Raw genomic sequence first — 13,788 nt, forward strand, 5'->3', positions numbered from 1 at the left:
TGCTTATTAAAGAGATAAAACTTAAATGGGGAGGGGTTAGTGGGATATTGGCCCGGAAACTGGGAAAGGGAATAACAATCGAAATGTAAATAAGAAACACCCAAGTTAATAAAGATGAAAAAAAGAAACAAAATAAAAAAAAAACTTTTAAATGTTGGAAGTAATATTCTTTTGGGAAAACCTACTCCCTTTTTTTGGTGAACATCTATGGAAATTATACAAATTAAATTTCTTTCTTTACATGAGTCAAAGTATATAACTTATAGTTTAGAACAAGGGTTTGCTACAATGTTAGCATAAGTAAACTAGCATTCAAGAGCTGACTGGGGCTAAAGCAGTTATGGGATTACATCACATTTGCTCAAGGCATATTTCCTTAATTTATCAAGAACTAATCAGGGAATTATTTAATAACATCTCATGCTTTCTGCTCAAATATAAAGAAACAGGAAAAAAGCAAACCGTCAAAAGGAAAATAAATAATCAAGAAACGAGGTACAGGTTAATCTGACACTTGCCCCTAATTTTGCTGGGCAAAGTACTGTGCACTACACGTACATTTTGCAGCCATAGCCATCAATTAGTGTGGAGGACCCTGAAGTAAGAGTCACACAGGGAGGTGCCCGACAATGTAAAGGCCTCAAATACAAACAATAGATTATCAGCTTTAATGTGATGGTTTTTAAAAAGAACCCCGTAGCAATCGATAAGGAGCTATTCTACGTGTGCAATTATAACTGGTGCCTCAAGGACAGTCGTCTTAGTGTGGAGCTGTGGGGTCGGTTAAATGTGAACCCAGTGTGGATGCAGGTTAGCCATTCACAGATGGAGAGAGAAGAGAGATTTCCACAGTCTGAGAGTGGAATGACAACCGCTGTGTTACTGGAAGGAAGGGGAGGACCCAAACCACAGTGAAAGTGGTCTACTCCAGCGTTAGAAAGTTATTCACATGTATGTCAAAATGACTCCACGACAAAACTACCAATGCACAATGAATAAATAATGCAGAGATATTCATTTTAATCAAGTCAGTTTATCGAGTGCTTGCTATGTGCTTGTTCCGGGGGGGTGAAGGGGTGGGGAAGGGGTTGGGATACAAATGTGAGCACTACAGCGCTTACAGTTTCATTAAGAGGGGAGAGTGAGTGACCACAATCCAGGTAGAATCACAGACACAGAGGTGCAGGGAAGTGAGGGGCTACGGATGACTGGATCAGAAATGCTTCTTGGAGGAGGTGCTGCCACTGGTTGAGGGTATCCCCGAAGGACAGGGGCAGTTGAGATTGTTGGTAGAGCCGGGATAAAGTGATGAGCTGTGTCAATGATGAGGGAGGAGGTAACATACTCATAAAGCTGGCAGAACCAAGCGTTGGGGGACAGCCTAGTAGCGATCTTTGGATTCCATGCGAGGAAGTGCTTGCTATGGAGTGCACAGGCACTAAACGTTTGGGGCAGCATGGCAATGCTGTGAGCATCTTCAAGTGTGAGTCTCTACACAGGGCAGAACAGACTGTCAACATTTTTAAGATTCTGGAGCACCGTGCCTCGAAGGGTTCTAACAGCCAACGTTCACTACATTATGTCTATAAGTCACGAGATATATCTGCATGTATAGTTTCTGGATATACTCTATAGGTAACAGTGCTCAGAGGACAAGGCTTGCAGGTCACATACTTGTATGCTACAGTGGTCTGTTTACAGAGTGTGACCAGGGGCCATGGTTCACACCTGACAGGATCATCTCTGTGTAAGTAGTCTCTAGACGTCGCCTGAGCTCCAAAGCGTGACAATGCACACTAACGTGAGAGAACACTGCATGGAGCATGTGCTCTTCCCACAGAACATGGCCTCTGAGCTAGTGTCCAACAGGGGCACGAGCAGTGTCACACACTTGCCAACCATGGGCATGTCGGGCATGGAGACAATGTGGCTTCTGAGTCTCAACCTGAGCTGTCACTCGTAAGCCCATGTTTCATTGCACAGGCCTACAGCAGATTGCCACCTGAGAGCATCCCCACAAGCAGGCTGCAGGAACTTCTCTCTAACCCTTCCACTATGGACCTTGAGAATGGGATTTACAAGCAGGCCTGCACTGACCTTCAGGCCTCACGTGTGTTGTGGAATAGCTTTGCAATGATTTATAAATGGGTCAGGAATTCCTCTTCTCTAAGCAGTAGCCTTGACCTTGGAATCAATACTATAATTTTAAAAATAAGATTTATTTTAATTTTATGTAAGTAGGTGTTTTGTGTGCATTTATATCTGTGTGCTGTAGGATTAATGGGTCCCCTGTTTGCTCCACCACAGGGCTAGACCACTTGGGGAGGCAGAAGACCTGAGAACAGATTGGGGGCCTGTGGGCTGGATCTAGCCCAGGGCCAAGGGGAAAAGAGGGGAAGTTCCAGCTGGTCCCGGGAGAGGGTGGGGGAGGGGTGGGGAGTCTTTGGCTTGGCTGGGTGTGGCTTGGTTGTGGAGCACTGGGAGGCCTTCTTTGGGAGATTAGATGGCAGCTCCGTGGGCGAAGGCCTTCTCTAAGGCTCCCCATGGCAGATCCTAATGAAAAGAGGCAGTCCGTGGTTTTAAGGCGGTCATTGTCATAGCAGAAACTGGATGAGTAAAACCGTACCCCACTTCTCAGGGTAGGCCTGAGATTAAATACCTTTTGCAGGGAGGAGTGTCTGGGAAGGGAAGTTCATTGGCTAAGCCTCCAGGCTTTTAGGTACCTCTTTATAATGGAGATCTATCTTGACCTGTGGTCACATCCTCTACCTGTGGAGGGGCTTGGAGCATTGCCCTTATATGACTGATGGCCACAAATCTATGGAGGGCTGAGGCTAGTGATAGGGCCTGGTTTGCTGGGAATCAGGTGAAATGCCTACCGTCCCTTTCAGGGTTACCAGGATTTCAAGCCTTAGCTCAACCAGGAACCAGGCTGCCTTTCATGGGCCCACAGTGTGCCTGCCACATGTGTACAATGCTCACAGAGGCCAGAAAATGGCCTGGGTACCCTGGAACTGGAGATTCAGATGCTTGTGAACTACAGGTGGGTGCAGGGAACTGAACCAGGTCCTCTGGAAGCAGGAAGCATACTTTAACTGCTGAGCCATCTCTGCAGTCCCAATGACTATGGTGTGTGTGTGTGTGTGTGTGTGTGTGTGCGTGCGTGCGTGCGCGCGCGCGCGCGCGCATGTGTGTAGCTTCACAACCCATGGAGTGCAGAAGCATTGTATTGGCAATGTTGCTAAAATGATCTTAAACTGTGTACTGTCTTTGACATACCAAATAGTAAGGCCAAGGGCATGTTAATATAGTATATTCTTTCACCGTTTACATAAAAATCATACACACAAGTATGTACATGAACATGCATTCACACACACAATGGGGGCTGGGCTAGAGCTCCAGATCTTAACCTAAACCCTACACTGTTCCCATCCACCACACTGGCCAACTGCACACACTTTTACAACACAAAGCATCTTCACCCAGTATAACTTTGTTATGTTTTTAGCAAGTGAGTAAAACTAGCAGACTAAAAAGACAAAGGGTAAGTGGAAATCATCTTTGAAGTCTACAAGAAGATCCCGAAGGGAACATGTGCCAACAACTGGAATTTTCTTGCTCATCTGCTGCTTACAACAATCAACAAGGAGGGAGATAATTGAGTGCTTGACCAGAGGGCATGAAGTTCCACCCTGGATAGGAAAGGATTTAACGGAGGGGGCAGAGCACAGCCCAGAGCTCACTGCTGTTTTCCCATTACCAGCTGTTTCCACAGCCACTGCTGTTCACTCTGGTTTTTGAGGGCAAGCAAGAAAAGCTTACTGAGTGGGGTGACTGCTCTGTACAGCAGGGAGGACCTTGGCGATTCACTGCCTTTGATCCACTATTTTTGTAGGGACTTAGTGTATGATGTTTCAGCGAGCTCCTGAGTGTGATGTGGGTTGAGGTCAAAGGACAACTTTCAGGAATTGGTTCTGTTGCTCCTCTAAGTGCAGTGCAGGACTGCACTCAGGTTGTTGGTCTTGGTGCAAATGCCTTTGCTCCCTGAACCATGTCATAGCCCCCACCCCCCCCCACCCCTCTACTATGCATAACTATAGGAATCTACCTGAATAACAGAGACTATAAAACAAAGCCATACACATCACTTTGGAAGGTCAGGTCGAAAAGTAGAGCAGTCTGTCTTCACTCTCCATGATGAGGACCATTTAGTGAGTTAGCCTCCATGGACCGCTGTCCCAGAGAATGGCCTGATGGGAACACTCCTTGCCCAGACAGACTGTGTTCAGAATATTTTCAAGTGCAGAATCTGTGTAGTGGTCACAGATGAAGAGCTAAACTACTTTATATTCTTAACCCACTAGGGCCCATCCAGGAGATAATGCATTCTGGGCTTGACTTCAGTATATCTTATGACAATTCACAATTCATTAGTCATTTCCATATAATTTATAAAGTATACTCATTTTTTCAGCATAATTGTCCAACAACAGATTAATGGCTAATGAAAATTTGGTATATAAAAATGGAATGTTAACTTAAAAATGACATTTACAAGGAAATGGATGTATAAAATTAAGTGTAGTCACACAACCTAAGGAAACCACACATGTTCTCCCTCATATTCTGGTCTATGTGTATATGGAATATATGCACATACGTAAACAGATGTACATGTGGGCACACAAAGAAAAGAGAAGGAGAAAGGCCAAACACAAGGAGAGGAGGAAGGACTGGGTGCAGGCACTGGACACGAGTCCTGAGGAAAGCAACGATAACCTTCTCTAGCTCTAACTGTACCGGAAAGCTTTCATTTTTGGTGGTGGATAATACATAAAATATATCCAGTAGTGACCGTGTGAAGTGCGGTGTGAAGCCTCACAGCTTCAGTCCTGAGGGGTTCCTCTAACTGGATAGGAGTTCACTGTGATGCACAGACTTCGGGTCCAGTTAACTTTGCTGGGCAATCTTTTTATATGCTAGTTTTTTTCCTAAAAGACTTGTAAAAAAAGAAAAGTACATTTAATGCAGTTGCAAAAATTAAAAGTAAAATTCTAAATGTGTTTATAAGGAATCCTCTCCCCTCACTCTGTCCTTTCTATGGTTAGGTCACGATGATGCTAAACTGGAAGTGTGAGCATCTGATCTCTGTCTCCTGTCGCGCTTGTATTTCCTCACACGGCTAAACGAAACTGGCCATGTTCTTTAAGTGAATTCTCCAGTGAATCTGAAAACTAAGATATTTAATCATAGAGGAAATACTCCAGTAGTGCACAAGTAAAGCTGGCAGAACTTGATGACCGTTCCTGGATACACACAGGGCTGAGCACTTCTTCCCTGCCTCCGTCAGCTCTGAAAGCTCAAGACAAAGGTAAACACTTAGTCTAATGTATGAAATGGGACCATTCATAGTCATGTCAGAATAACCGTGTGCAACTACTATTTTAAGGTGAAATTCAGGAAAGATGGGTTTTTGTTCTGGGGATTTTTCATTCTTTTTTTTTTTTTTTTTTTTTTGGTTCTTTTTCGGAGCTGGGGACCGAACCCAGGGCCTTGCGCTTCCTAGGTAAGCGCTCTACCACTGAGCTAAATCCCTAGCCCCGGGATTTTTCATTCTTAAAAAGTGGAAGGAGGAATTTTTCTTTTAAAGCTGTTGGTGATACAACCCGTTGCACATCAGTAAGAATATCAGCAAAACGAAGTTGAGACGCACTTTCCATACCTGCCTGAATTTGGCCCGGGCCTCTTTCTCTTTCATTCTTCCGTGGGCAACTAAGTAATCAAAGACTTCACCTGAGTCAGAAAGGCAGAGCAGGGAGTGAATACACATTGGTTTTCATTAACAATATACACAATGCCAAGTTTTGGCTTTTCTTTTCAAGAATTACTTGGTCCACCATTTTCTGCTGTTTATACAAGTCACAAACTAATACAGAAGTAGGAACAAATTATATGTGGAATTGAGAATCTGTAGCAATGACATGGAAGCCTGGCACCCTTGTTTGAACTCTGCTGCCCGATATGACCTGCTGGCTGCCCAACCCCATCCCAGCTGCATCTGCATTTTCATCTCCATGACAAAACAGTGGACATGCCACATGTGTGTGCAAAGCCCATTAACAGCAGACAGTGCTGAGATTTTCTGCTGAATCTATGCACCTATATCTCTATCTGCTTCCCATCTTTCTGCAGTCTGTGATCACTTAGAAAAGTTAATCTTCAGTTAAAATCTTGAAATATTTCCTCAGTGTCACAGAGAGACTTATTTTCTAAGACCTTGTCAGCTGCAAAATGCAAACACACATGTGACTAAAACCTTATTGGATGGCTTAAAAGGTCTTAGACAGTACAACCAAGGTACAGTCTCAGGTGTCAGGATCTGACGGTTAGGCATGTACCTTGGTGTAGCCCCTCATACATAGTAGGTACTTAATACTGAGGGACATTAGATTAGCCACATACAAGTAGTCACTTAAATAAATATCTGACCTAGAGTACACTTTCACCATACATTTTATTAAATCCACTCCACATTTGGGATTTTCTGCTTATAGCCAAGGACTACAAATCAAATGCTGTTTTAATATTTAAATAACCAAATCAAAACACTTAAAAGATGAGAAACCAAATTCTAGAAATCCCTAAGTAACTTTGAAATAAGCCACAGTTCTATTTCTACCATCAGCTCGGCAGGTCTTGAAAGCAAACACTGAACTTTCGGGAAGAGGTCATTAAAGGATCTGTCCGTAACTACAGACTGCAGTGAAGGCATGGCTGTTACAGCGACTTCCAGGAACCGTCAATTCTGTGTCCATCAGAGAGAACAAGCTTTCCGGGTCCACTCGGTCTTACCCCCACTTGCGTATTCCATGACCAGGTAGAGCGTCTTCTCTGTTTCAATAACTTCAAACAGTTTCACTGAAAAAAGAGGAATATAAGTCTATAACTGGCAGCATCAAATGGGGTTCCTTCTGCAGCCTTGGGCAAAGGTAAGTAGAAAACTGCAATGCTTGCTAAACTGAGTCATTCCAACTTCAAAACAAAAGTCACTCAAGAGCCATTTCTCTTATGTGAGGAGACTACTTACACCTTACCAAAGTGATTTGGAGTCTATTAGAGTTAAAACAGTGTTTGAGATGAAAAAGCCATAAAAAAGGAATATTTTCAGCACATGCCTTTAATCCCAGAACTTGGGAGGTGGATTTCTGTAAGTTCCAGGCCACCCAGGGTTACATAGAGAAACCTTGTTTCAAAAAACAAAAGCAAAATGACAACAAGGGGCAGTGGGGGTGAGGGTGGGGGTGGGGGTGGGGGTGGGGGTGGGGGTGGGGGTGGGGGTGGGGGTGGGGTATGTGTCTTAAAGTCAGGAAGACAGAATGGGAATGAAAACTTAGAGATGGTGCAATAATAAGATAATACAACCTGTTAGTAAAAATCCAAACCTTATGTTTATGTGGCGTTTATAACTTCTAGTGAGAATAGACTTGGCTTACGCAGTGGACATTATTCAGCAGGAATAACCACATTACTGGCTACACACAAAGAAAACCTTTAGAGATGCAGGAGAGGATGCTTAAAAATAAGTAGATTAAAAATAATCTTTGCTACTATTTAGAATCAAGTGATTTTATATAGCATGCCTGATCGATAAGTTTATTTGTAAAAGGGGCAAAATCAAGACTTACTAATACAATTCAGTAAAACTGAAATTAGTATCTTATTTACTTCAAAATACATTATTTTGCCTGTCAAAAGTACATTAAGCTCAAGCGTCTATTACATACAAGTGTTCTATGTAATTCTTCTCTATTTCTAGCTGGTGGCACGCACTCTGATCTAGCGAGGAGCGTCTGTGTGCAGGAGCCCAGTGCACTGCAGTGTGATGTCAAGCAGGGAGGCAGCAGCAGAGGTGAGCTGCCGGCCTCCGTGCCACTGCACCAAGAGTCACCCTCACTGACCTTCACCTTCTCTTATAGAGAGCGACAGTAAAAGCGTGCACGTTCAAATGCCTTTCAATGCAGGGAAACTGTCACTGCTTGTAAGTATAGGTTTCATACCTATGTTAGGATGGTTCAGTATCTTCATTATTCGTACTTCTCGGAACAACTGTTAAAAAGATAAGACAGATTCCTGGTTAAAGGACCGAAAACCTCAAGCAGACACCAGCTGCACTTCCATTTGGTAACAATCACTTCCTTACACGAGCAGAGAACCTAAGCAGAGATCTGCTTCTTGGTTCTACCCTTGTGTAATTAGCACGCTGCCCTCTCTATTAATTCCATGGAGACCTGGTTTCTCAAAGACCCTGACGAGATGGACTGGAGAGGTTTGTCTCTGTATGTGAAGTTATCCATAGCAAAACTTACACTGTCTTCAAGGTCTCTTCAGGAACAGAAGCAGAAGAAAAGACCGAGAAAATGACAGTGAAGCTACATCGTGGGTCAGATTCCTCCAAGTCAATCCTTCTGGTTGACCCAACACTCTGTGAAAGATTCAGGTGCGCTTTAAGTAGACTTGTAGGATAATATCAAGTAACAGTAAAATAGCCTAGTGCAGTGGGAACTGCTCATCCATAATCCAAAATCATACAGGCCGAGGCAAGGAGACAGCGAGTTTAAGATAAGCTTGGCTACAGAGGGACTCTGTCTTGAAATATGGGGGAGAGGAGGAAGAGGAAGAAGAGGAGGAAGAGAAGGGGGAGGGCTATTTTAAAAGATTTACTTAGTTTTTTTTTTTTTAAAGATTTATTTATCTATTATAAGTACACTGTAGCTGTCCTCAGACACACCAGAAGAGGGCATCAGATCTCATCACAGATGGTTGTGAGCCACCATGTGGTTGCTGGGGATTGAACTCAGAACCTCTGGAAGAGCAGTCAGTGCTCTTAACCGCTGAGCCATCTCTCCAGCCCCCAAGATTTACTTAGTTTTGAGATTGAAGCCAGCCTGGGCTACAGAGCAAGTTCCAGGACAGCCAGGGCCATACAGAGAAACATTCTCATGAAAAACACCAAACAGAAACAAACGCACAAACAAACAAAAGTCAGATGTCTTTATTCTTTTTGTATTTTGCCTGTGTGTATGCATGGCACTACATGTGTGCAGTGCCCAAGGAGGTCAGAGAACAGCACCAGATCCTATGGAACTAGAATTACAGGTGAATGTGATCACTATGTGGATGCCAGGAACGGAACTCAGGTTTTATGGAAAAGCAGACAGTACTCTTAACCACTAAGCCATCTCTCCAGCTCTAAGAGGTAGACTATCAAGCATGCTAAATAAAATGAAAGGACATGAATGTTAAATTTTATTTCCCCTTAACTTTAAAACACTACACAGACAAGTTTTCACGAGTATGATTGGTCAGGTTGATGGTATGGTCACAGTGGGCAGGGGTGCCTGCTGTCCATTTTGATGACCCGAGTTCAGTCTTTAGTACCTATGGTAGAAGGAGAGACGCACTCCTACGGTGACTTCCATGAACACACCATGACACACATGAACATACACACAAATAAATAATAAAATGTTAAAAAAAACATGACATTTAAAAAGGAGCATGATCTGGTATTTTCTCCTTTATGTTTTGTATAAGTGTTAGTCAAAATCAAAACCAAGCATTTGTTCAAAAAAATAGAACCAAAAATTGGCAACTTAAAATAAATCTGTTAAGACATGTTTTGTCAGAATAAAACCTAAATTTAGCGTAAGCACAAGCGGTGTTTCTGTAATGATTTATTAAAGCCTAAGAGAGCATGGAAAGATGCTCACTATGATTAGTCATTAGGGAATAAACTCAAACCCAGTGAGGGCTCCTGACACCCATTCGGATGACCACTGTCATACAAGACAGGATAGGACAGAACAAACCTGCATGAAACGGGAGAACTCAGAGCCCTCTGGCACAGCAGGCAGAGTGTCAGCTAAGAGGATACTATGGGAAAGACACAGGACATGCAGAACAGTCGTCCTACAGGAATTAAAAAGAACTGCCATGCAATCTATGGGCCACATGCCCAAGAGAACTGAAAGGGAGGGCTCAAACAGGTGATCGGAGGAGTAACATGTGAGAATTCCGATGGGAAGTCAACATACAACACGGATGAGCCTTGAGGGAATCATGTAGATGAAATTGTACATCGACAATGATGGAAATGACACATTTTAGTCTGTGGTCATATCACATAATAACAAAATGAAATATGAAATACAATAAAAATACATCCCAATTGAAAAACCACTTAGGTCTAGATGCCTTTAAAAAGAAAAAGGCTTGTCCTAGATATCTTTAATAATTCTGTGGGGTGTGTGTTGTGTGTGTGTGTGTGTGTGTGTGTGTGTGTGTGTGTGTGTGTGTGTGTGAGAGAGAGAGAGAGAGAGAGAGAGAGAGAGAGAGAGAGAGAGAGCGCATATAAGCCACACGCTTTCACTTAAATTCATTTTAACAGTCTCTCACATGTAAATTCAGGAATTGAAAGTTCTGTGTGGGTGAAGAGGAGACAGATGCAGCAAGTTCACTATGACTGTGCCTGGCCTGACTGAGATGACCCTGCCTCTGGCCTCCACTGACCTTTCCTCAGCACACTGAGGCCTGGAGACACCCTCCGCCTCTTTCCTCCTCTGTGGGGCTTGGTTTTCTGCCGAATCCTTTTCTTTTCAGTGTTCACAGGAGCATCTGCACCTTCAGCTCTTAGTACCCTGACCGCGGTCCCTCCCCCTCCCTCAGTGTGCTCTTCCTGTCAGCTCTTAGTCCCTGACCTCGGCCCCTCCCCCTCAGTGTGCTCTTCCTGTGATTCACTGTGCTTCAAAACCAGCACTTCGCTGCGGACTCTAGACTCATTCAGAATGATGGTTTTATACCTGAATTTATGGTTAAGTAATTCTACTTGGTTGTCCCACGAGAATTCAAGGCCAACACTCGGCAGTGCACACAGACGTTTCCCAACAGCTTTAGCATGTGTGACCGAGGCTGCCTTTCCAACCTTCTCTCAGGACACTCTTGCTTTAAGGTAGACATCACTTCAGCACCCAGCATTCCTCTGGTTCCTGGAACTACTGGGTCCTGTCCTGCTCATCTCCAGAACAAGTTCTCTGCAGAGAATCAGTATTCTCCCTTCTTTTTGTTTCTGAAGGGCATGTACATGAATTTATAACTGAAAATTTTAGCTTACTATTTTTCTTGAGCCAGCACTCTTAACCTCCAGAGCAGTGGGTCGCAACCTGTGGGTCGTGAGTCCTTTGGAGGTTACGTATCAGATATTTGCATTACCAATCATAATGGCAGCTAAATTATGGTTATGAAGTAGCAACGAAATAATTTCATGGTTGGGGGTCACCACAACATGAGAAACTGTCTTAAAGGGTTGCAGCACCAGGAAGGGTGAGAACCACTGCCCTAGGGTTTAAGTGAGCATGCCAGTTCCTATCATTTAACGTAATTGTGGGACTAAGATCCCTTTACCTCCCCCATGCTACTGTCTGAAGAAATTCTGTCCTGTCCAGAATCTGGGGAAGGGCTGACAGAAAGAAGTGACTGCTGGGAGGCTGGTACTACTGGGGTTTGCCTTGGAGTCTGACACAATTACATTTTACATAAACCACGTATTTTAATACAACAGTGAATAATCTGAAAGCCCCAGATACGAGTCACTAATAGAATTGCTGCAGAGGTGTGGGTCAAGTGAGTGTAAATGATTAAAATTAAATATAGGGTTTTATTGGCAGATTGTTTCCTAAATAAAACACAACTAGAAATAGTAACAAATCCACTCAAACTTTGTAAGTGTGATCCATGCTAAATAAGGTACACTTCTAACCAGAAAACTTAAGCTACAGAAGTGTTCACCCTACCTTGGTCAAAGAGTATATATTTATGCGTTCAATTTAAATGTTAAATTCGGTATCATTTTCAAGCTTTCCCCTACTTTAACCTACTCTTTCAATAACCGCATCATTCCCACACCACACCGTAGCTGCAGCCCTGCTTCTAAGTGGCACAGGCCCTGCCTGTGCCGAGGGACTGGTCCAGGATCCATGGCATACGCACGATCCTTGGGCTCCCTGATTTTACCCCCTCTTCTTCCTTGAGAGAGTGTGCCAAGTTACAGAACAAGACAACAGTGCCACATGGAGAGCAATAGTTACTCTTAATAAAAAGCACTGCCAGCTCAGCAGTTTTTCTTAAAAGTAAACTGGCTAAGGCATGTCAGGCTGATGGGAGCAGATTAATGTTTGCATATTTATAAAAGTACTTATTTTATTTTGTGTGTATGTGTCTAAATATGCTTACATGTGCCTTGTGTGTGCAGGTTCCCATGGGAGGCAGAAGAGGCTGTCTCATCCCCTGAAGCTAGAGTCACAGGTAATTGTGAGCTGCCCAGTAAGGGTGGTGCTGGGAACTAAATGCAGTGCTCTGTGGGGGAGCAGGATTTCCTCTGAGCCACCTCTCCAGCCCTGATGCCTGGATCTCTGAGAATGGCTTGTCTGAGGGAACTGATGAGCTGTGTGCCCTTCAAGACACTCCTCCACAGTGATGAGTTTCTGTTCATCTAGCTGTTTAGGCCTTTTTTTTTTTAAAGCTGGGTTTTGGGGGCTGGAGAGATGGCTCAGCCATTAAGGGTATTGCCTGAGTTCAATTCTCAGCAATCACATGGTGGCTCACAACCAAATGTATTAGGATCCAGTGCCACCTTCTGTGTCTGAAGACAGCTACAGTGTACCAGATATGATAGATAGATAGATAGATAGATAGATAGATAGATAGATAGATAGATAGATAGATAGATAGGAGATAGATCGGAGATAGATAGATAGATGGATAGATGATTGATAGATAGATACTAAAAAAGCTGGGCTTTTGTGCAACATTTTGGGTTTATCAGTTTTTAGTCTTTGATTGGAACTTGGAATGTAGCTGTTTTATCAAAAACAGATAAATCTTGGATAGTAATTTTGTAAAAACTAACAAAAATAATACTTTAAAGGAACACCCCAATTCCACCTGGAGAGGATGTATAAAAGATAGGTAGAGCCCAAGTTCTGATCAGAAAGTAATTTTTAAAAATTAAAACAATAATATATGGCTATTAGGGATCCTACATCTCAAAGATACCTTAAACATATTGTTTTAACGTTTGATTTGGACAGAGAATGTGAACGTTTTAACAACTAAGATCATGGAGGTATGTCGTGGCTGGGAGCATGCTGGCTAATGTCACTGCTCTACTGCTGTGAAGAGACTCCATGACCAAGGTAAACATTTAATGAGAGGGGTTACCTACAGTTCAGGCTTAGTCCATTATCATCAAGAAATGAGCATGGCAGCACACAGGCAGACATGGTGCTGGAATAGTAAGTGTGAGTTCTACAATCTGGTCAAAGGCAATACGAGAGACTAGGCCTGGTGTGGGCTTTTGAATCTTTAAAGCCTACCCCAGTGACACACTTCCTCCAACGAAGGTACACCTCTTAGTCCTTCTAATCCTTTCAAAGAGTTATCCTCCCTAGTAACTAATCATTCAAATACATGAGCCTATGGGCTATTCCTACTCAAACCACCAAAGTCAAAACGATGATAATCATAGAAGATCATTGATGTTTTGTATGGTATATTAGCTATAGAAAATGGACTGCCAGAATCCTGCCCATCAACCATCCCTCCACTCAAAGACACACATGCTGGCTGCCTGCATATGGCCACTATCTGATATGGACCAGAGTGTGTTCCTGGCTCCCAGCGTGACGGTTCACGGAGAACGGGCTCTTAAGAAGAGAGTTCAGGTTACAT

The 13,788-nt window shown here is 43.3% G+C and overlaps 1 protein-coding gene across 3 annotated transcripts in view; it reads right to left on the reverse strand.

Moving 5' to 3' along the window:
• Mark1 (microtubule affinity regulating kinase 1) overlaps positions 1-13,788 on the reverse strand; it is a 105,272-nt gene that overhangs the window by 28,730 nt on the left and 62,754 nt on the right. For 2 of the 3 annotated variants that reach the window (XM_039090282.2, NM_053947.2), the window contains exons 4-6: positions 8,061-8,109; positions 6,856-6,921; positions 5,726-5,796 (exon numbers count right to left, since the gene is read on the reverse strand). In XM_039090282.2, the coding sequence (XP_038946210.1) occupies positions 5,726-5,796; positions 6,856-6,921; positions 8,061-8,109 (186 nt within the window). Of the gene's footprint in view, positions 1-5,725; positions 5,797-6,855; positions 6,922-8,060; positions 8,110-10,572; positions 10,725-13,788 lie in introns of those variants that run through there. The other variant, XM_039090284.2, reaches the window with a different exon arrangement.

This window comes from Rattus norvegicus, chromosome 13, assembly GCF_036323735.1.
Source record: "Rattus norvegicus strain BN/NHsdMcwi chromosome 13, GRCr8, whole genome shotgun sequence".
NCBI classification, from domain to species: Eukaryota; Metazoa; Chordata; class Mammalia; order Rodentia; family Muridae; genus Rattus; species Rattus norvegicus.